Source organism: Carlito syrichta, unplaced genomic scaffold (assembly GCF_000164805.1).
Source record: "Carlito syrichta isolate Samal-C Ts95f unplaced genomic scaffold, Tarsius_syrichta-2.0.1 Scaffold305200, whole genome shotgun sequence".
In the NCBI taxonomy this organism is placed as follows: Eukaryota; Metazoa; Chordata; class Mammalia; order Primates; family Tarsiidae; genus Carlito; species Carlito syrichta.
In genome coordinates, this window is record NW_007249296.1 from 292,376 (window position 1) to 314,057 (window position 21,682).

At 35.2% G+C, this 21,682-nt stretch overlaps 1 protein-coding gene across 7 annotated transcripts in view; it reads left to right on the top strand.

The window, feature by feature from the left end:
• VTA1 (vesicle trafficking 1) overlaps positions 1–21,682 on the top strand; it is an 80,014-nt gene that overhangs the window by 52,879 nt on the left and 5,453 nt on the right. For 2 of the 7 annotated variants that reach the window (XM_021714069.1, XM_008061305.2), the window contains exons 7-8: positions 2,205–2,250; positions 17,961–19,323. In XM_021714069.1, the coding sequence (XP_021569744.1) occupies positions 2,205–2,250; positions 17,961–18,106 (192 nt within the window). In that variant the 3' untranslated portion in view covers positions 18,107–19,323. Of the gene's footprint in view, positions 1–2,169; positions 2,251–17,960; positions 19,324–21,682 lie in introns of those variants that run through there. The other 5 variants (XM_008061302.2, XM_008061304.2, XM_021714070.1 and 2 more) reach the window with 3 other exon arrangements.

The following is a 21,682-nucleotide window of genomic DNA, read 5'->3' on the forward strand; positions in this document are numbered from 1 at the left end:
CACTCACCTCAGCCTCCCAAAGGCGTGGGATTACAGGCTGAGCCACCAAGCCCGGCCATTCTAACATTTAAAAAAAATATTCTGTACTTATGTGCCTTTAAGTGTTTGTCAAGTTTGGTGGAGAAACTTATGTCTATTGTTTAGTTTGTGAGCACTTGTCAAAACCAAAAATAGTCATGCAATTGGTCGATCTAAAACTTGTATGTCTCTTGACTTGCAGTTATACTTCTATAAATTTTTTATAAATATATTCATACGTTATATAAGAATATTTACTATAGCATTATCTGTAGTGGCAAAAGATAGAAAACAATCTAATTATCTATCAGAAATGGAATGTTTTATAAACTGTGCTACATTTATAGAGTAGGACCCATGTAGTCATTTAAAAGGAACAAGGAAGATTTATATATATTAATCTGGAATTATTGCTAAAACACATCAAATGAAAAATGCACGGTATAGAATAGTATACAGAACTTAACTACCATTTGCAAAACATACCTACAAAGTATACATTCTAGGGGATTTTAATTTAGACAAGAACACTAATTTCATAGCAAAGAACAGCACTGGTATACACACACACATATACATACACATGTATACATATATAAATTGGATTGCACATACACCTGCTTGTGAGCAAATAGGTTAATAAAACTGTTAGTAGCTCCAACATGCTTAGATTAGAAATGAGAGGCAGGCTTCCACCTTAATATTTTTTGTACTATTTAAAACTTGTACTTGACATTTTCTCTTTATCCCCATGTACTTTGAAAAAATTATATTCAATTTTTAGTTTTAAAGTAAGATTTTCATAACTTTTATGGTTCCAAAGGCTGCAAAAATAAACTAGTTTACCCTAACACGATATTAAATAAGGTAAAACCGCATATATTTAAACCATATTTTCCCTTAGGTTAGGGATGAGAAAGTTCTTCAAAGTCAAATCTTCATATCAGAAAGACTATATTTTAGAACTTCGGTCATCTTTTGTGAAGCCATTATTCTAGAACTCTTATTGGATATGTGTTTGTGCCCCTCAAAACTTTCCATTTTATTTTTACTCTTTCCTGTTCCTTTTTTCTTATCCCAGTTTTTTTCCCACTTTATCCTTACTACAAATTTCCTATTCGAATGTAACTTATTCTCTCAAGGCCAACTCCCTGTTTTGTGAAACTATTTAACTCCATTGATTTGGAATAATCAACTTTTCTTCATTTCCTTTCCCTAGTGATTGAATTATTTAAGTTTTTTGGGGGGGGTACTTTCAATACCTTTTGTTAATTTTTAAATGATTAATAATCTTCAGCTTTAATATTTTTTTTACCATTAATCAACATTCATTGAATTTGACAGTTTTGGCAAGTTCTAACAAGCTTAAACGAATGAATTGCTTATAAGGTATCTGAAAATATCAACTTAAAAATTTATACACTGGAAATTAGAAATGTGTAGTTTGTAAGTTCATGCACAGTGTTAAATAGGACTCATCCCTTAAGTTAAACTAAATCATAATTATGTTCTACCTTGTCCCCCAGTTATTTAATTGACTAAGAAATTGAAATTCTGAAGAGAGTTTGTTACTTCTACAGATAACTAATAAGCTTTAAGTGAGAAATAAATTGAAACATAAGACAAAATACATATTAGGAAATATATAGCCAATACTTGTATGTAAACACTCATAATGTATTTTCTCTATCAGCTTCCAACATCAAATAATTATATCCAATTAGATCCCATTAATGCAGCTGTCCCCAACCTTTTTGGCATCAGGGACTGGTTTGGGGAAGATATTTTTTCTACAGCCCCGGTAGGGTGGGGAGCGTCATAAGGCATTAGATTCTGATAAGGATTATGCAACCTGGATCCTCGCATACACAGTTCACAATAAGATTCATGCTTCCACAAGAATCTATGCCACCACTGATCTGACAGGAGACAGACCTTCACTCACTCATGGCTCACCTCCTGCTGTGTGGTCTGTTTCCTGACAGGCCACAGTACCAGTCTGTGTCCCGGAGGTTGGGGATCTCAGCATTAATGGTTCGAGAAAACAATTAAATGAAGTAGTGAAATTTCCCCATGATCTTTTACGTGCTTTCCTAGTATATATTTAAAAGTTATAAAACTTTATACCCACTTGTGCTTTCTGATCTGTAGGTGTAGCAAGTAACACTATCCAACCTACTCCACAGACTATTCCTGCCATCGATCCTGCACTTTTCAGTACAATTTCCCAGGGTAAGTCAGCTCTTTCTTGAGATATATTGTGTCTCCTGTTTGGGGAATGTTATTTTGTAATTTTATCTTGAGAGTGTCATATACTTAAATGTAAGAACATTTAATATATACTTATTAATATATACTTAAATTTGACTTTCTAGATAATTTGAAATGGATTTCCTTGAATACCTATTGTCACTAGATTCTGAAATGAACTCAAATTGTTTGATGTTAATCAAAAATACCAGCATCCATTGATGTTTCCTTTTGTTACAGTACCTATTTTTTTCATGTGTTACTGGATATATTGGCACAAACATGCAGCCAAAGCTGACATGGGAGCTTATGCTAGATTATGTTAGTTTAGTTCAAGATTATGTTTTTTCTTAAATACACTAAATTATTAGATTATCTAAAAAGAAAGGAACTGACTTATTAAAAAGAAAAATCATTGAAGTTAATTATTTTGGTTGTTTGGTTCATAGGCTAAGTGATTGATTTGTTAATTGTAATTTTGCTACTTTCTGAGTTCTCTGTTTTTTTATTCCAAGTCAAGTGTGCTATTTATTTTGGTCTTTTTCATTCAAAGTTTGTTTTCTTCATATGTCAAATGAGATTTAGTCCTTTTATGTTTAGAGTGATGATCTTGATTATTTTTAATAGTTGTTATTGGGTTTCCTTTGATAATATGTCTGCAGGTGTATTTTTCTACTTTAATTTTCAGTTCTCCCTGTACAAGCAAGAACTGGCCATTAAGCCCACCTGCCTCTCAGTCATGGAATGAGAAGAGCCTTTTTAGTATGGGACAGGGTGGATACTGAACTTACAGTCCTAGTACTCTTCAGGCATTTTGCTCCATAATTCTAGGGAGACGTTATTGTAATCTCTTATCGGATATCTCTTTGTTTTTTAACTTTTTCTTCTCTGCTTTTCCTATTCAATTGTATGGATTTATTTTCTTTTGTATCACTGTATCATTTTAATATGGTTACAAGAGGAAGAATAGTTGATTTTATATGTTTAGTCTACAGTCTAGAACCAGAACCCTGGAATTCTTTAACCAATCAAACTTTTAGCCCAGTATGAGGGCAAAATAAATATTTTAAAATATTTAAGAACTCTCAAATTTTGCCTATCACATGACATTCTTAAGGAACTTCAGGGTATAGTCATCAAGATAAAGGTGAAAGTCAAGAAAAAGAAATATGAGATATAAGAAATAGTGAAATTAACCCTAGTCTAAAGAGGAGACATTTTGTGACAGCTTTTTCATATGCTTGGAAAGCACCTCCTCTGAAATTCGAATAGGAAGTCAGAGAGTTCTCCTCCTTTAAGAAAAATCAAATGAATTTCATGCAATATATAGAAGAAGAAACTGTAGCATATGAAAGACATGGATAGAAAGCCATAGAATTATTCTCCCAGCAAGAAAGAAAAGTCAAAGATTCGAGAAAAACTTTAAAATTATACTAGAAATTTCAGTTTGGAAGCAAACACAAACAGGCCATGATTTGAGCAATAATATAATTATGGAATTTTTTAAAAATGATTTATTTGACTTGGACACAAAGAACATTCTCCTTCAAATGGCACAAAACTTATGATCAAACACAGAATACTTTATTCAAGGCAAAAAGTGAAGATAGAGATGTTTCTGAATGTTGAGAGAGGACGTGGATAAAAGAAAGTTGCCAGTGAAGAATATTCAAAAGTGGAATGCCTACAGATTGTTTTTTTTCAGTTGATAGATTGAGGAGTAAAAGACAAAAGCAAGTAACTAGGGAAATTAAATGAACTAGTAGAAATTGAAGGAGATATGGCAAAAGAGAAGGAAAGAAGAGTATAAGTGAACTAACGTTTGCCTTTCATAGTAAGTGTCAGTAGATGTCTGAAAATTGATAAGAAGCAATGATGTGAGTTTATTAATTGAGATTCTGGGAAATAACCTAGAAAACAATAAGAAATAGAAATAATTTTGAGTGTGGTGGGAGGTACAGGGTAGATGACTTTACCTATGATATAAACCCTTAACTTCTATCCTAATTTCTAAATCATGTGCACATATCACTCTGAAAATAAAAAAATGCCCAACATGATCCCTGCCACATTAGTCAAGTGATATCATTATAAGTATAATGTGAATTATAGAAATTTTGTTCCTTTAATTCTGTAGTCAGTTGACGTACTGGTTTGACAGTAGAAAGATTTATCTGTAGTTGGTTCAGAACTGAAAAACTTCAGGAGAAAGAAGAGATTATAAGTGTGTGCTATCTGAAGTAGAGCATAATACACATATTCTTTGCTGATAAGTAATCACATCTTCAAGCACTGGGAACTATGCTTCTTACTATACATTTAAATGTAGTGTTCATTTATATTTAAGTATATGAGTTACTTTATTATACTTTTCACAGTTATTTTCAAAAGCAGATGAGTTTTGAGGCCTAAAATTAAGAGCTACAATGAATTCTGAATTTTAATTTGAATTATGAAAGGCCTAGTTTTAAGAGTATTTGTGTATTTCATGAGGGGAAGATAATGTTAAGGTAAGGAGACTAGATAAGGAACCGGTAATAAACTGGTAAATCACCCAAGAACATAGTGGGACATATTTGTAAATAGACAGACAATCTGCCCAATTAATACTGTATTCCTATATAAAACTTGGTTTACAGATTCCCCTCTCTAGTTCTCTCACCTCTAAAAGCTCTGTCTAAAATCTGATGTGACAGTGTCTGAAAGACAATAGAAAAATAGATCAAAGGAGTGGGATAGCAAATCTAGAAGTCAGGCCACACAGTATGGGAATTAAACTAATGATAAAGGTGGCATTTGGATCACTGTGACAAAAATATGTATTCAAAAGTGTTGCTAAAACAATTGTCTATCAGAGAAAAAACTACCCAAAAAAGTGCATTACATTATGACCTGTGTCATAATTCTTATGTCTCATTTGGTTGTGTCTTAATAGCTTAGACAAATGAAAAGTAACAAATTACATACAGTAAAAGATCCTCCCTCCCCTGTTACATTAAACTACAACACATAAGTTAGAGGAAAATATTTAAAGTGGAATGGCAAGATTATTTTTTTAATAGTAAAAAATTAATGTCCAGGGCATATATATAAAGAGCTTCTACAGGTGAATAAGTGAAACTCAACTCAGTGAAAAAAATGGGTAAGAATATTAACAGATAATGCAAGTGTGAAAGATACCCAACATACCAATAATAAGAGAAATTGCAGCCGGGCTCGGTGGCTCAGCCTGTAATCCCGCGCCTTTGGGAGGCCGAGGTGAGCGGATTGCCTGAGCCCGCGGGTTCGAGACCCGCCTGGGCAGCGAGACCTCATCTCTACAATAAATCAAAAAATCAACCGGGCGTGGTAACACATGCCTGTAATTCCGGCTACTTGGAAGGCTGAGGCAGAAGGATTGCCAGAGCCCAGCAGGTCGAGCGGCCACTGCACTCCAGTCTGGGTGACAGAGTGAGGGTGACAGAGTGAGACTCCATCTCAAAAAAAAAAAGAAAGAAAGAAAGAAATTGCAAATTGAAGTGAGTTTGTTTTTATATCAGTAGATGCAAACATACTTTAAAAGATTTGTAATCCACAGTGTAAATGAAGGTATGGGATTACTATTGGATCTTGTTGGGAATAAAAATTGGTAAAAATTTTTTTAGTAGCATTATGTTACTATCAAAATTGCAAGTGCTTATTTTGACCAAACTATTAAACTTTTAGTACTCTATCTTAAAGAAATACTTGGACATGAACACAATGAATGTATTTGCAAAAATATTTATTTCACAATTGTCTATAGTAGTAATAGAAAATGATCTTACATGCTTACTTATGGGAAGGTAGTTAATTAATGATCCATTCCTACTATGAAGTACTGTGGACATATTAAAAAGAATATGGTAGCTCTCACTTGAAAAGATTTCCTGGACATAGTAAGTAAAAAGCAAGTTGCAGGACATAACACATAGTATAACCTTGTGTAGGGAAGAAAAATATAAAAGACTTTTAAAATAAAACTATATATTTCTGCGTATACATATGAGTGAAATGCATAGGAAAATCTGGATACACAAACTAAAAATAGTGGTTTCAGATAGATCACATAAAGCATATCTTAAGTTTAGAAGAACAGAAGTCTTGCAGTGTCTGCTCTCAAACTCCAGTGGAATTAAACTTGAAGTCAACAGAAAACTGGAAAATCTCAAGATATTTGGAGATTTACCAACATATTTCTAAATAACACTGCCAAGAAGAAATTTCAAGAGAATTTAAAAAGTACTCTGAGCTAAATGAAAAGACACCTTATAAAATGTATAGTATAAAGCAAAAGATCTAAAAATCAGTCACAGCCAGGCACGGTGACTCATGCCTGTAATCCCAGCACTTTGAGAGGAGACAAGAAGATTGCCTAAGCCCAGGGTTTCGAGACCAGTATGACAACTTGACAAGACCTTGTCTCTACAAGAAATCAAAATATTAGCCAGGCATGGTGGCATGCCCCTGTAGTTCTAGCACTTGGAAGGCTGAGGTGGAAGGATCACCTGAGCCCAGAAGGTCAAGACTGCAGTGGCCATGAGCATGCTACTATACTCTAGCCTGGGTGACAGAGTAAGACTCTAACTCTAAATAAAGAATAGATAAATATCAGTCACATAAGCTTCCACCTAAGCAAACTAGAAAAAGAAGAGCAAACTGAATTCAAGTTAACCAGAAGAAAACAAATAATAAAGATCACAGCACAAATTAATGAAACTGAAAACAGGAATATAGTAGAGAAAATAAGTGAAATCAAAATCTGGCTCTTTGAAAAGATTGATAAAATTGATAAGCCTATAACCAGTCTAAACTAAGGAGAAAAGAGTACACAAATTACTAATATCACAGATGAAAAAGGGGGCATCACTACTGATCCTGTGGACATGAAAAGGATAATAGCTGGATGTGGTGGCTCATGCCCATAATCCTAGCACTTTGGGAGGCCCAAGCAGGCTGATTGCTTGAGCCCAGGCGTTTGTTCAAGAAAAGCTTGTGTAACGTTGTGAAATGTCATCTCTACAAAAAAAAAAAAAAGTAGCCAGGCATGGTGACACACATCTGTAGTCCCAACTATTTGGGATGCTGAGGTGGAAGGATCACCTGAGCCCAGGAGGTTAAGACCGTTGTGAGCCATGATCATTGTGATTATGCCACTGCTCTCCAACCTGGGCGATAAAGTAAGACCTCCAACTCAAAAAAATAAAAATAAGAGATTAATAAAGGAATACTATGGACAACTCTATGCTGGTTTATTTCATCTAGGATTTGATATCCTAGATGAAATGGACCAATTCCTTGAAAGACAAAACTCACGTAAGAAGAAATAGACAATCTGAATATGTTTGTGTCTGTTAAATCAATTAAATCAATAATTAATAACCTTCCAAAACAGAAAACAGCAGGCTCAATGGGTCTCACTGATGAATTCTACCAAACATTTAAGAAAGAAATTAAACCGGGCTTGGTGGCTCAGCCTGTAATCCCGTGCCTTTGGGAGGCTGAGGTGAGTGGATTGCCTGAGCCCACTGGTTCGAGACCCGCCTGGGCAGCGAGACCTCATCTCTACATTAAATAAAAAAAACAGCCAGGCGTGGTAGCGCATGCCTGTAATTCTGGCTACTCGGAAGGTTGAGGCAGAAGGATCGCCGGAGCCCAGCAGGCGAGGCTGCGGTGGCCGGGAGCGGCCACTGCGCTCCAGTCTGGGCAACAGTGAGACTCCAACTCAAAAAAAAAAAAAAAGAAATTATATCAATTCTCTGTAATCTATTTCGGAATATAGAGGTAGAGGGAGTATCCTCTGATTCATTCTATGAAGCTAGCTTTATGCTAATACAAAAACCAGAGAAAGGCATTACAGGCAAAGTAAACTATAGAACAATACCTCTATGTTAAAATCCTAAACAAAATACTATCAGATTCAGCCAACAATATGTACAAAGAAGTATACACCACAGCAAAATGGGATTTATCCCATGTTGCAAGACTGGTTCAACATTTCAAAATTAACTAATATAATCCATCACATCAGCAGGCTAGAAAAGAAAAGACACATAATCATATCAATAGATGTACAAAAGCATTTGACAAAATATAACACCCATTCATGATGAAAGCTCTCAGTAAACTAGGAATAGAGAGGATCTTCCTCAACTTGATAAAGATTATCTTCAAAAAACCTACAGCTAACATCATACTTAATGGTGAGAAACTCTAAATTCCCACCACAATCAGTAACAAGACAAGAATGCCCCCTGATACCATTGCATTTTAAGAGCACATTGGAAGTCCAAGCTAGTCAATAAGAAAAGAAAAGGAAATAAAAGGTATATAGATAGAGAAAGAAGAAATAAAACTATCTTTGTTCACAGATGGCATTATCGTCTATGTAGAAAATCTGAAATGAGTAACAAAAAACACCTAAAACAAACAATTACAACGGTTGCAGGATAAAGATTAATATGCAAAAGTTAGTTGCTTTAAATATGCCAACACATAACAAGTGGAATTTGAAATTAAATCACAGTGCAATTGTGTTTGTGTTTACTAAAACATTGTTTATACAAACAATAATCTAAACAAAATGCCACTTACATTTGCTCCTCAAAAAATAAAATATTCAGATATAAATCTAACAACAAACATTTCATGATCTATCTGAGGAAAACTACAAAACTGACTAAAGAAGTCAAAGAAGAACTAAATAAATGGAGAGATATTCTTTGTTCATGGACAGGAAGACAATATTGTCAAGGTGTTCTAACTTGATCTTTAGATTCAGAGCAATTTCAAGCAAAATCATGGCAAATTATTTGATGCATATCATTATTTGATGTGCATCTACGAACTGATTCTAAAGTTTATGTGGAGTGACAAAAGACCCAGAATAGTCAGCACAATATTGAAGGAGTACAACAAAGTTGGAGGACTGATACCCACTTCAAAATATAATGTAAAACTACAGTAATGAAGACAGTTGTGGTATTGACAAAACAATAGACAAATAGATCAATGAAACAGAATAGAGAGTACACTAATACACTTACATAAATGTAGTCAAATAATCTTTGATAAAGGAGCAAAGGCAGTACAGTGGAGAAAAGATACTCTTTTGAACTAATGGTGCCAGAATAACAGGACAGCCACGTGCAAAAAAAAAAAAAAGTATCTAGACACAGACCTCACACCCTTCTCAAAATTTAATTCAAAATGATTACATACCTACATTTACAGTGCAAAACTAGGGATTTCAGTTTATAAAATGGCAGCATAGAAGCAAGCCGACTTCACTCCCTAAAAAAATATGCAACTTCAAGGTCTATACCAGCAACAACCTAGAGCTCAAGTGCAAGGATAAGACAGTTCCCAGGTACATAGGATAGAAAAATCAGACTTCCACATTTATGACCTCTTTCTCCCAATTCTATCTATCATCAAGCATGCAAACCCCTCCCCCCCCAACTTATGGTTTCTACACTGGAAAAAATGAAATTGAAGTGGACAACCAGTGTTCCCACCTTGCATTTTCTGACAGGAGGCCTGTCCTTTCCTTAACCCATGGGTAGTATTGTGACTGCCTGAAGAGAGAAATATCCCTGAGGACAGCCAGTGGGGAGGTGAGACTGCCATTTCCAGTCCCAGAAACTGCTCTGTAACTCATCTAAAAGAGACACCAAACCAGAGTGGCTTTTCAGCAGCATCATGCTATAAGAGTTTGTTTTACAGGTTTTGTGGACATGAACCTCTTGTAGGCCCTTGTGGGCGTGAACCTCTTGTAGGCCTTCTCACATTGCTGGGATAATCCCTTTAGGATCTCCCCCATTTGGGGCAGGTAGCACTAAACATTTACTAGAGCTGAGGTGAAACTGTGCTTAAGGCACCACCTAGATCTGAAAAGTGGATAATGACCTATCAGTGAAGAGTAAATATATACAAGAAAATACAAAATGAACCAGACTCAGAGAACTGGATTAAATAACTGATGCTTCAGTACAAAGACATGATGTAGACCTATAAGAAACAACAGCAAACAGGGAACCATGACTTCCTCAAAAGAACAAAGCAAAAAATCCAGTGACTGACCCTAAGGAGATAGTGATCTGTGATCCCTCTAACCAGGAATTCAAAATTCAAGATTCAAAATAGCAGTTTTAAGGAAATTCTGTGACCTCTAAGATAACACAGAAAAGCAATTCAGAAATTTATCAGGGAAATTTAACAAAGAGATTGAGATAATTTTTTTAAAAATCAAACAAAAATCTTAAAACCAACAAATGAATTTGCTGAACTGAGGAACTATTTTGAGGCCCTCAACAGCAGAATGAACCAGAAGAATGAATCAGTTAGCTTGAAAACCGACTATTTGAAAATACACAATCTTGAGAAAGAAAAAAAAACAGAACAAAAAGAAACATAGACTGGCTACAAAATGTAGAAAAATTACCTCAAAAGACCACATCTTAGAATTATTGTTGTTTAAGCGGGTTCTGAGTAAGAGCATGAGGTAGAAAGCTTATTCAAAGAAATAGTAATAGAAAATTTTTAAAACATGAGAAAGATATAACTGTTGATGTATAAGAAAGTTTTAAAATGTCAGATATATTCAACTCAAATAAGACTCCCTCAAGGTATATAATAATCAAAATCTAAAAGACCAAGGACAAAGAGAAGATCCTAAAAGTAACAAGAGATAAGAAGCAAGTAACATATCAAGAAGCTCCAAGTCATCTGACAACAGACCGACAGACATCTTGACAGAAACCATAAAGGCCAGTGGGGAATGGAACATTTTCAGAGTGTTGGAAAGGGAACAAAAAAAAACCTGTTACCCAAGAATATTGAAATAAGAAATTTAATATAAACGGTTCCTGACTTACAATGGTTCAATTTACATTTCTTCAAATATATAAACATGCAAAAGTAATATATTTTCGTTACAAACTATACTTTCAGTATCCATGCAGTCCTTCCATTTTTCACTTTCAGTATGATACTTAATAAATAACATGAGATGTTTAACACTTTATTATAAAATAGGCTTTGTGAAATAATTTTTCCTCAGTGGTAAACTAATGTAAGTGTTCTGAACACATTTAAGGTAGACTAGGCTAACCTATAATAATTGGTAAGTTAGGTAGTTAGGTGCAACATGCATTTTTTTACTTACAATATTCTCAATTTATGATGAGTTTAATCCTATTAATTAGAAAGTTGAGGAGCATTTGTATATTTAATTGCGAAACGTTGAAAGAATTCCCTTTGTGACTGAGAAAAGACAAAGATGCCTTAATTCACACTTGATTTAAAACTAAGTAAAGATTTCAAAGTTCTATAAGACAAAAAAAATAAATGTGAAGTGTAAGCATTTGAAACAGGAGACAAAGTTATGCTATTGTAATGTTTAAATATTTAAAAACAAACAGATCTACATCAGTGTCAGACAAAGACAAAACAAAAAAGAAAACCACAGACCAATATCAGTGATGAACATACATGCAAAAGTCCTCAACAAAATACAGGCATACCTAATGTAACAACCAACTAAAAAGATTATTATGTTGAAGTAGGATCCATCCCAAGGATGCAAGGATGGATGGTTCAACATACACAAATCAGTAAATGTAATACATCACCATTAATAGAATCAAGGATGAAGACCCTATTATTTCAGTATATGCAAAAAAAAAAAGAAGCATTTAGCACAAATGCAACATCCCTCATGATAAAAACTCTCAAAAAACTAGGTATACAAGGAACAGAACTCAAAATAATAAAGGCCATATATGACAAACCCACACAGTTATCATCAGGCTGAATGAGGAAAAAGTGAAAAGCCTTACTGCTAAGATCTGCAACAAGATAAGATGCCCACTTTCACCAGTTTTATTCAACATAGTACTGAAAGTCCTAGTCAAAGCAGTTAGGCACATACACACACACACACATACACACAATAAAAGGCATCCAAATTGAAAAGAAGAAGTCAGATTTTCTGTTGTCTGCAAACAGTATGATCTTATATAAAATAAATATTTATGTTTAGGAAAGCCTAAATATTCTACACAAAAAATTATTAAAATTGATAAATGAATTTAGTAAAGTTGCCAAATATAAAAATCAGTAGTGTTCCTATACACCAGTAACAAACTAACTGAAAAAGAAATTTAAAAAGCAGTCTCCTTTACATTTACAAGAGCTACAGAAACAAGAAATACTTAGGAATAAATTTAACCAAAGAAGTGAAAAATTTCTACAATGTCTAAACTATAAAACATTGCTATAAGAAATTGAAGAGAACACACAAAAACTGAAAAGATATAGCATGTTCAAGTATTGGAAGAATCAATATTAAAATATCCACACTACCCAAAGCAGCCTACAGATTCAGTGCAAACTCTATCAAAATACCTATGACACTCTTCACAGAAATAGAATTCAGAAATTCATATGGAACCACAAAAATAAAAACAGAATAACCAAAGCAGTCCTAAGCAAAAAGAATAAAACCAGAGACATCACATTACCTGACTTCAAATTATGCTGCAAAACAATAGTAACCATAACAGCGTGGTACTAAGGAAGAAAAAAAAAATGTTAATACAGAAAACCTAGATATAAATTTGCACATTTACAACCAAATCATTTAAGACAAAGATGCCAAAAACATGCAATGGGGAAAAGACAATCTTTTATTAGTGGTGTTGGGGAAACTAGATAACTATATACAGAAGAATGAAAATAGATCCTACACAAAAATCAAATCAAAATGAATTAAAGATTTAAATATAATAGCTGAGACTATGAAACTACTACAAGAAATCATTTGGGAAGTGTGTCGATACACTGGTCTGTGCAAAGATTTTTTTGTGTAAGACCTCAGAAGCACGGGCAGCCAAAGCATAAATAGACAAATGTGATTAGATCAAGCTAAAAAGCTTCTACAGAGCAAAGGAAACAATCCACAAAGTGAAGAGACAACCCACAGAATGTGAGAAAACATTTGAAAACTATCCTTCAACAAGAGATTAATAACCAGAATATATAAGGAGTTCACATAGCCCAAGAACAAGTAATCTGATTTAAAAGTGGGCAAAAGATATGAACATTTTTAAAAAGAAAACATGCAGATGGCCAACAGCTATATGAAAAAATGTTCAACATCACTACTCATCAGAGAAATGCAAATCAAAACTGCAAGGCAACATCATTTCATCCAAGTTAAAATGACTGATATCAAAAAGATAGGCAATAACATATGCTGGCAAGGATGTGGACACTGTGATAATAATCTCGAACACTGTGATAATGATGTGTCAGTGCAGGCTGTTATAACAAACATACTACTTTGGTGGGGGATGTTGATAATGAAGGAGGCTATGCATTTGTGAGGAAGGGGTGATAAGGGAATCTCTATAACTTCCTCTCAGTTTTGTCATGTACTTAAAAGCTCTAAAAAATAAAGTATTTTTAAAAATGGATTGGGAGACAAGAAGGCATTGGGACCAGTGGGAGTGTGAAAGTCTCTGTGAGGGTGTGTCCATAAGGACAGTCTGCGTGAGTGAGTGAGTGCAGTTGAGTGAGTCAAAGTCCCTCTGCAGGGAGAATCAGGATCAAGCACCTGGGGCTATCTGGAGATGGCTGCAACCCACCACTATCCTGAGATCCGAGCCCCCAACGTTCAGGATCGGAAACCATTCTCAGGGTATCTCAGGAGGAGACAGTGAAGGTCAACTGCTCCTCAGCACCTGGCACCTGACCCACGCCACCACCTGCGGCAGCAGGCCGGGCACTAACAGTTGGAGCCATGGAGAAAGCGAAGCGAGGAAATCTGGAGCTGAGCCCACTGGCGGTGAAGAGACATCAGTTGCCATCATTCTCTGTACTGGAACTGGCAGAGACCCGTGTTAGCCCTTCTGGCTCTGTGCAGCCTCCAACCTGAGACCCAGAGGTGATCTCTGTTCCCCTCTGGGATGAACCTCACTGACCCAAAGGGGATCTTCAGAAGCAGACACAAAGAGACAGAGGCCCCACCTCTACACTGGACCAGACATGACACATCTGATCTGAGTGGGAGACTTGGCAGCAACAGCAGCAGCAGCAGACAAATTGGGTGAGTTCAGATCTGATTCACCCTCCTCCCACAGCAGTCTGTGGGGTGTCTGACCCACACTAAGAGAACCTGATAGGCCCGCGCCATGACTGGAGAGGAGGGGCTGGGGACCAGAGCCCGCTCCCTGTCACAGCTACAGCCAGAAGCGGCAGCAGTGCTTGGGAAAGGAACCTGAAGTTACAGAAACAGCCACAGAGGGAGCTCTTTTTTTTCTGTTTTTTGCTTATGTTTTAGTATTTGTTATGTTTTTTATCTTTTTTGGTGTTTTTCAGTCTGTTAGCCTATGGGTATTTTTGAAGGCAAGTATGTCATCAGGGTTTTTTTGTGTGTTTACTTGTATGCTTCTTTTTTAGTTGTTTTTGTTTGTTTGTTTATTCATTAGTTGGTGGGCCTGTTTTCCTTCTCTCTTTTCATCTTCCTTTCATACCCTTTCTTCCTTTTTCCATTCTTTTCCTTTTTCTTATCTCATTTTGCTTTCAGGGGGCATACATATGCTGTCACCGCATGGAAAATTGTAAGGTGGTGGGACCCACACACCTATCAGCAGATATTGTGATCTGAAGATAGCTTCTGAACTTCAACTCCCCCGTCACACCTTAATCAAACTGCAAAACTGCAAAAAGCAGTCCCCTCATCCTCAGTACAACCTCGAAATTGAACAAATCCAGAGGATCTACATAAGGAAAAATAGGGGAATTAGCAAACAAAAGTGAAAACTATCTCCCCTATTACTGAGCAGAGGAATTAAAGAATGGGAGGAGAGGGAGGAAAACCATCACAAGTGAAGAAGGATGAAAAGAAGAACACAGGTCTCATACAGACTCCTAAGCAAACAGCACCTGATAATACAGACTTTGGAACTAAAGCAATTAAGAGTCCCCAGAATGACTGTTCTCAAACCATAAACCCAGGCATCAAGATATTAATAGAATGAATAGAAATGAGAGACAAGAGTAAAGAGTGAAGGAGTTGATAACTGAGATGATGTTAAAGACCAAAATTTGGAACTAACTCAAACTGTTAAAAACACAGAAAAGAAACTTAAAAAGACAGAACAAAGCCTCTAAGGGATGTAAGATTATATCAAGAGGCCAAGCCTACAATTAATTGGCATTTCTGAGATAGATATAGAAACAGAGACCACCATGTAACAAATATTCTATGAAAGAAAACTTCCCTCATCTAATCAGAGACGTGACCATTGAAACACAAGAGATTCAGAGAACTCCTGCAAGACATCAAATGAGAAGATCAACTTCTAGACACATAATATTTTACCTACACAAAATAGGTATAAAAGAAAAAATCCTAAGGACAGCAAGAGGGAAAGGTCAGACTACTTACTGGGGAAGACCAATCAGAATAGCAGCAGACTTGTCTACAGAAACACTACAGGATAGAAGAGATGAGTCCAATCTTCAAAATTCTCAAAGATAAACAATTCCAACCAAGAGTTTTCTGTCCAGCTAAGTTAAGCTTCATCAGCAATGGGGAATTCAAATCCTTCCCAGACATTCAATCCCTGAGAGTTTACACCACCTCCAGATCAGCTACAAGAAACGCTTAAAGTATGAAACACAAAAGAAAGAAAGAAAAAAGAACGACCACGCTTCCCCCAAGAATGCAGGAAAAAGATTGAAAATACATACATATATCAACCCCGAAATCAAAAGAAAGCCAGCAAACAATGACAACAGCAACAAACCCTGTAAGAACTTCATGAAAGGAATAAACTCTCAAATCTCAATAACCTGAACATGAATGGACCAAATGTACTCCTGAGAAGACACAGAACAGCACATTGGATTAAAAAACATGACACAACAACATGCTGTCTCCAGGAGACTCATCTCACCAGAATGGACACTCTCTCAAAGTAAGAGAATGGAAAACAAATTTTCAGGTGAACAGAACACAAAAGATAGTAGGAGTTGCGGTCTTTTCTGACAAAATATCCTTTAAGCTATCAAAAAATTTAAAAGATACGGAAGGTCACCATATAATGATAAAAGTTTTAATCCATCAAGAAATATCCATCCTAAACATATATGTACCCAACATAGGGGCACCAACTTTTATAAAGCAGCTTTTAGTTAAACTAAAAAAAATTCTGTCTCTAACACTATCATAACTGGGGACTGTATTTGACATACTCTAAAATAGTATTAGTTCAACAAATATTTGAAGACTTACTATGACACCCTGCACGAGTTACTATATGTAAATATATGTTTATTATCTTAAAACCTGAAATTTAGTGTTTGTATGAACTTTATTTTAAAATGTGAGAAATAATTTAAATTACAATCAGCTTTTTCATATTCGTACGGTAAAGTTGTTGAACAGCCTATAGGTACTTGACACTGAACTAGAAACTTTAAATTATTTCAGTGCTCTTTTTGAAAATTTTAGAATATAATAATTTGGAACATAATTTAATATCAGCCTATCTGGAGTTGCTACCTACTTTAAAATCTTTACCTAATAATGGCAAATGTTTAAGTTTTTGCTGTGTGTGTGTGTGTGTGTGTGTAAATTAAAAGCAACTAAGCAAATCATGTTAAGTAATGATTTTAAAAACATAATTAAAATACATCATCTGCTCATTAAATTTAATGCCCCACCCTTCTCATTAGTACTTCTTTTCTTCATAAAAATTTCCAAAGAAAATGGTGAAATAGTAGTTATTTCAAAAAACAAAATAATGTCAGTTTATAACTTTGTCTTTAGAAATATATATACAAGGATATTCATATCTTAGATTAAACTAAATGTTTTTAGTGTGTCTTTTTACTCACATTATTTAGTTGAGCCCTGGATATATTAATTATATGTATAATTAGAAAATTACTGAGAATAAATTTTGGAGAAATAAATTGTAGTGATTGTTTACATGTTTAATTGTACATTTTAATGATATAAAATTTTGGCAAGCCTTAAGAATTTTTTTAAATGGATGGCACAGAAATGCGAAAAATTTTTATCATGCCAAAAAGAGTTTAGTTAACTTGTAATTTTTTGCATAAAGTCTGTTATTTGCCTATTTTATTAAAGGTTATATTTATATTCTAGTTCAACTGAGGGTTGAATAGTTTAGTCTGTGTGTATTGTTCCATTAATGAGAGAAGCTTAGCTATTCTAGCATAAACACCAAAATTACTGTCCTTATTTCACACAAACTATATTTTGCAATTAACTTACTAAAATATGAATACTTCTAGTTTATTACTCCTTGAAGGGAAATCTTATTTATATGAATTATTATGTATTGTCATATTTGTGGTTTTTATTAGTAATACAAAACTGAAAAAGAATGAAGAAAATTTATCCAAGTTCAGATGGTATTGAAAAAATTCTTACTTGGAAGGCTGGGGCAGCAGGATCACCGGAGCCCAGCAGGTCGAGGCTGCAGTGGCCAGGAGCGGCCACTGCACTCAAAAAAAGATAAAAATCTTTGTATTTTCACATAGCCTTAAATATTTTTTAAATCTGAAACAAAAGTGTTTGCCTAACCTAACGGAACACTTTTTATGTTCTTATATATATGTTTATTTTTTTGTTCTAGGGGATATTCGTCTAACCCCAGAGGACTTTGCTAGAGCTCAGAAATACTGCAAATATGCAGGCAGTGCTTTGCAGTATGAAGATGTAAGCACCGCTGTACAGAATCTACAGAAGGCACTGAAGTTACTGACAACAGGCAGAGAATGAACCCCTGGTACAATAGACCCATGTATTTTTGGCGTAAGGATCTAACAGTTCATTTCTCTGTCTTCAGCCTATCAAGATCACAGTTTAAGGAAGACTTCAGTTCCATAGAATATGACAGTGAAATCTGTGTATCAGATTTTTATTGAAGCATTCAGCAGCAGCCTTAGCCAGTTTTCATTGTCCATTTAGTGGATCCGGTCATCTGAGTATAAAGGGCTGATGTTAACAAGAGCCTAAAAATGCTCATTGAACCTTGCTTCATAAAATGAAAACCCATCTCTATAAAATGTATATTGGGAATAAGCTTTGTATCTTAATTTACATACATTATAGGGCAGTTTTTTTTTAATCTACAATGTTTGGGCTAGTAGACCATGTTACTTTGCTATATAAAAGTCTAAATTTAACTCTTAATAAAGATTGCCAGAATATTCTAGATTAGAGATCATGTTTTTATTTTCCTTAAGACATAAAACAAATATGAACATCCTAAACTTTCAGATGAATCTGAAAGACATTATGTTCAGAACTCAATTTTTATTCATGTTTAATATAACTACATTAAAATTTTAAATGTTCATGGGAGGAATAATTAGGTAAGGAGATAGGATCACTTTTAGGCTTAAGAATAATGTTGGTTTTCCAATTACTTTCCCTTATTAATTGAAGCTTAAGGTGAATTGGCATTGGCTTCATGGGCAGTTTGACTATATGTATTAGAGAACAAAAGCAAGATATTTGTAGTGATGCCTGGAAACTTGGTGCTTTAAGTTAAGGTTCTCTTCGCTGCTGTGGAATGGATTCCATAGAGTGGATCACTGTAAGTGATACAGAAGACTATAAGACTTTAGATTCCCAGTTGTTAAGTTTTATGTTTTGTGGGAAATTATGAACTTACTGTGTCACCTGCATTTGTGTTGTGTAAAAATAAATACAAGGATTCTTTTAACTAGTTCACCTTATGACAGAGCCAAATGTCAGTTTTGATTTGCATGCCAGAATTTTTTAAGTCATTATTTTTAGTTATAGGAATGTGGATGTTTCCATAGTAAGAAACATTTTCAAAAAGGTAAAATTTGACTTAACTTACCTGAAATTTATCTAATTTATTTCATTCATGCCACAAAGATTGGAATCTTTCAACAAAGGGGTCAGCAAGTTGTGACCCACGGACTGGTCATCTGTTTTGTAAATAAAGTTTTATTGAAACAAATCAATACCCGTACCCATTCACTTGTGTTTTGTCTGTGGTTGCTTTCCACAACTGCAGAGTCTCACAAGTCTAAAATATTTGCTATCTTACCCTTTAAGAAAAAGTTATGGATACCTAGTTTAACAGTCTGCAGGGGGGAAAAAGTGAATCACTAACTCATAATCATGTGTGTCTATTTTTCTCTGCATAAATATAAGGCTATTGCACAGGGTTTGGTACAATAAATATTCAGACTGAATGAGCTATTTAAATTATCACAATAACAGTCACCAAAAAACACCTCTTAAAAAATGTTTTCATATATTTTATCAGATATATGAACATTTGTAGAGTTCAATGTGTGCATCTAGAAATCCAGCTGCTATGATATAGTTCCCTAGAATGTTATTATAGTAGAAAAGTGACTGGGATCATCTTTATTTTGTTTTATTTTTGAGTCGGAGCTGTTGCCCAGGCTGGAGTGCAGTGGCATGCTCATGCCCACTGCAGCCTTGACCTACTGGGCTCAGGTGATCTTTCCGCCTCAGCCTTCCAAATAGCTGGAACCACAGGCATGTGTCACCATGTTCTGATAATTTTGAAATTTATTTTAGAGTCGAGGTCTTACCATGTTGCTCAGGCTGGTCTCGAACCTGTGAGCTCAGGCAATCCTCTTGCCTCCGCCTCCCAAACTCGGAAATTACAGGCTTGAGCCACCACACCCGACCTGGAATGATCTTTAGTGTTATAAAAGGTAAATTAAGTTTAGCAAATTTTAATTGAGTCTTAACATGTCTGGACACTAAAAAATATACCCCTCACCTCCTATCTCACACCTTACCTATTGAATGCCAATTGGAAGTGCACATGGAGGGAAAGAGACAATATGGAAACCATGGATGGAGTCCACTGATTAGGGGGCTGCATGGTGTGACAGAGATCTTCTCTGCAAAATGGAAATAACACCACTAGCCATCTCAGTTATGCGAGTTAACTGGGATACAGTGCATGAGGTGCTTAGCAAATAGTAGCATTTCGCAAATGTTTATTGTTGTCAATATTAATGCTATGATAATGTAAATTGTTAATAATTATTTATTTCCCAACCATCAGAAAATCCCAGTTGTCTCTGTGGCGCAGTGCTTAAAAATGCTTTCTTGCATGAGGAGACTGAACTGTATAATATTTGTATTTGTATTTTTTCACATAAAATCTGACAAAATTTGGAGACATTTTCCAATGTAAAACTAGAGTAAGCAATTTTCATTTATTTTCAACAGGTATTCTTTATTGAACAGCTACTGTGTGCTTGGTGTTGTTTGTAAGAGAAAACAAGAAAACCATCCTGCTTCATAGAGTTTACATTTTATCAGGGAGGAAACAGACAAACAATGAAAAGTATATCATATATTCACGGTGATTCTCAAAGTGTGATTTGAAATGCAGATCTTGGACCCTATCTGAGTCCTACCCAATCAGAAACTCTGTGGATAAGTTTCAGCATTCTGAGTTTTAACAGACACTTTAGGTGGTCCCTAAAGTTTGAGTGGTTTAGCCCCACCCAATGCAGAAAGACTGAGAACCTGAGAGAAGAGATACCATTGAAGCTGTGGTTCTCAAAAGTGGTCCCTGGACCACCAGCATCAGCATCACCAGCTTCAACAAATGTTCTGAGACCAACTTTGGGAACTTCTGTATTAACTAATGATAAACACTATGGAGAAAACTAGAGGACAGGCTAGGTGCTGTATAGGTGTGTGTAGACCCATGCTTATTTGAATAGAGGAGTCAGGATGGATCTTCCTGAGTAACAGTTGAGTAAAGAAGGAAAGAGGGAGTAACTAGGCATGCAGATACATAAAGGGATAGCATTCCCGGCAGGAAGAGATACACAAAGTCAGTGGGTATAAGTGGGAAGAAGGCTGGTGAGTGAGCATATAGATGTCTTATAAGGGACTTGACTTTTACTGTAAGATACGGAGCTATGGAAAGGTTTTGAGCAGAATGGTCTAATGACTTAAAATTTTTAAAGAATCATTTTAGCTCCTTTGTTGAGAATAGACCATAGGGAAGGCAGGTAAGAGTAGAAGATGGGAGACCAGTTTAAAAAGTATTGCAGTAATTAAGGTGAGATACTCTGATAACTCAGACCAGGGCAGGTAATAAGATATGATTGGTTTCTGACCTTTTTTTTTAAACTAGAGCCACAGGATTTCTGTAAACTGGGTATGAGGTGTGAACATAAATGGAGGAATAAAGATTGACTCCCAAGTTTTTCGCCTGAATACCTAGAAGGAAAGAGTAGTCATTTAGTGCAGTAGAGAAGGTTGCTGAATTAATCTGACATTTAGATTGAAGTACAATGTTTCCAAGTTTTTGTGACC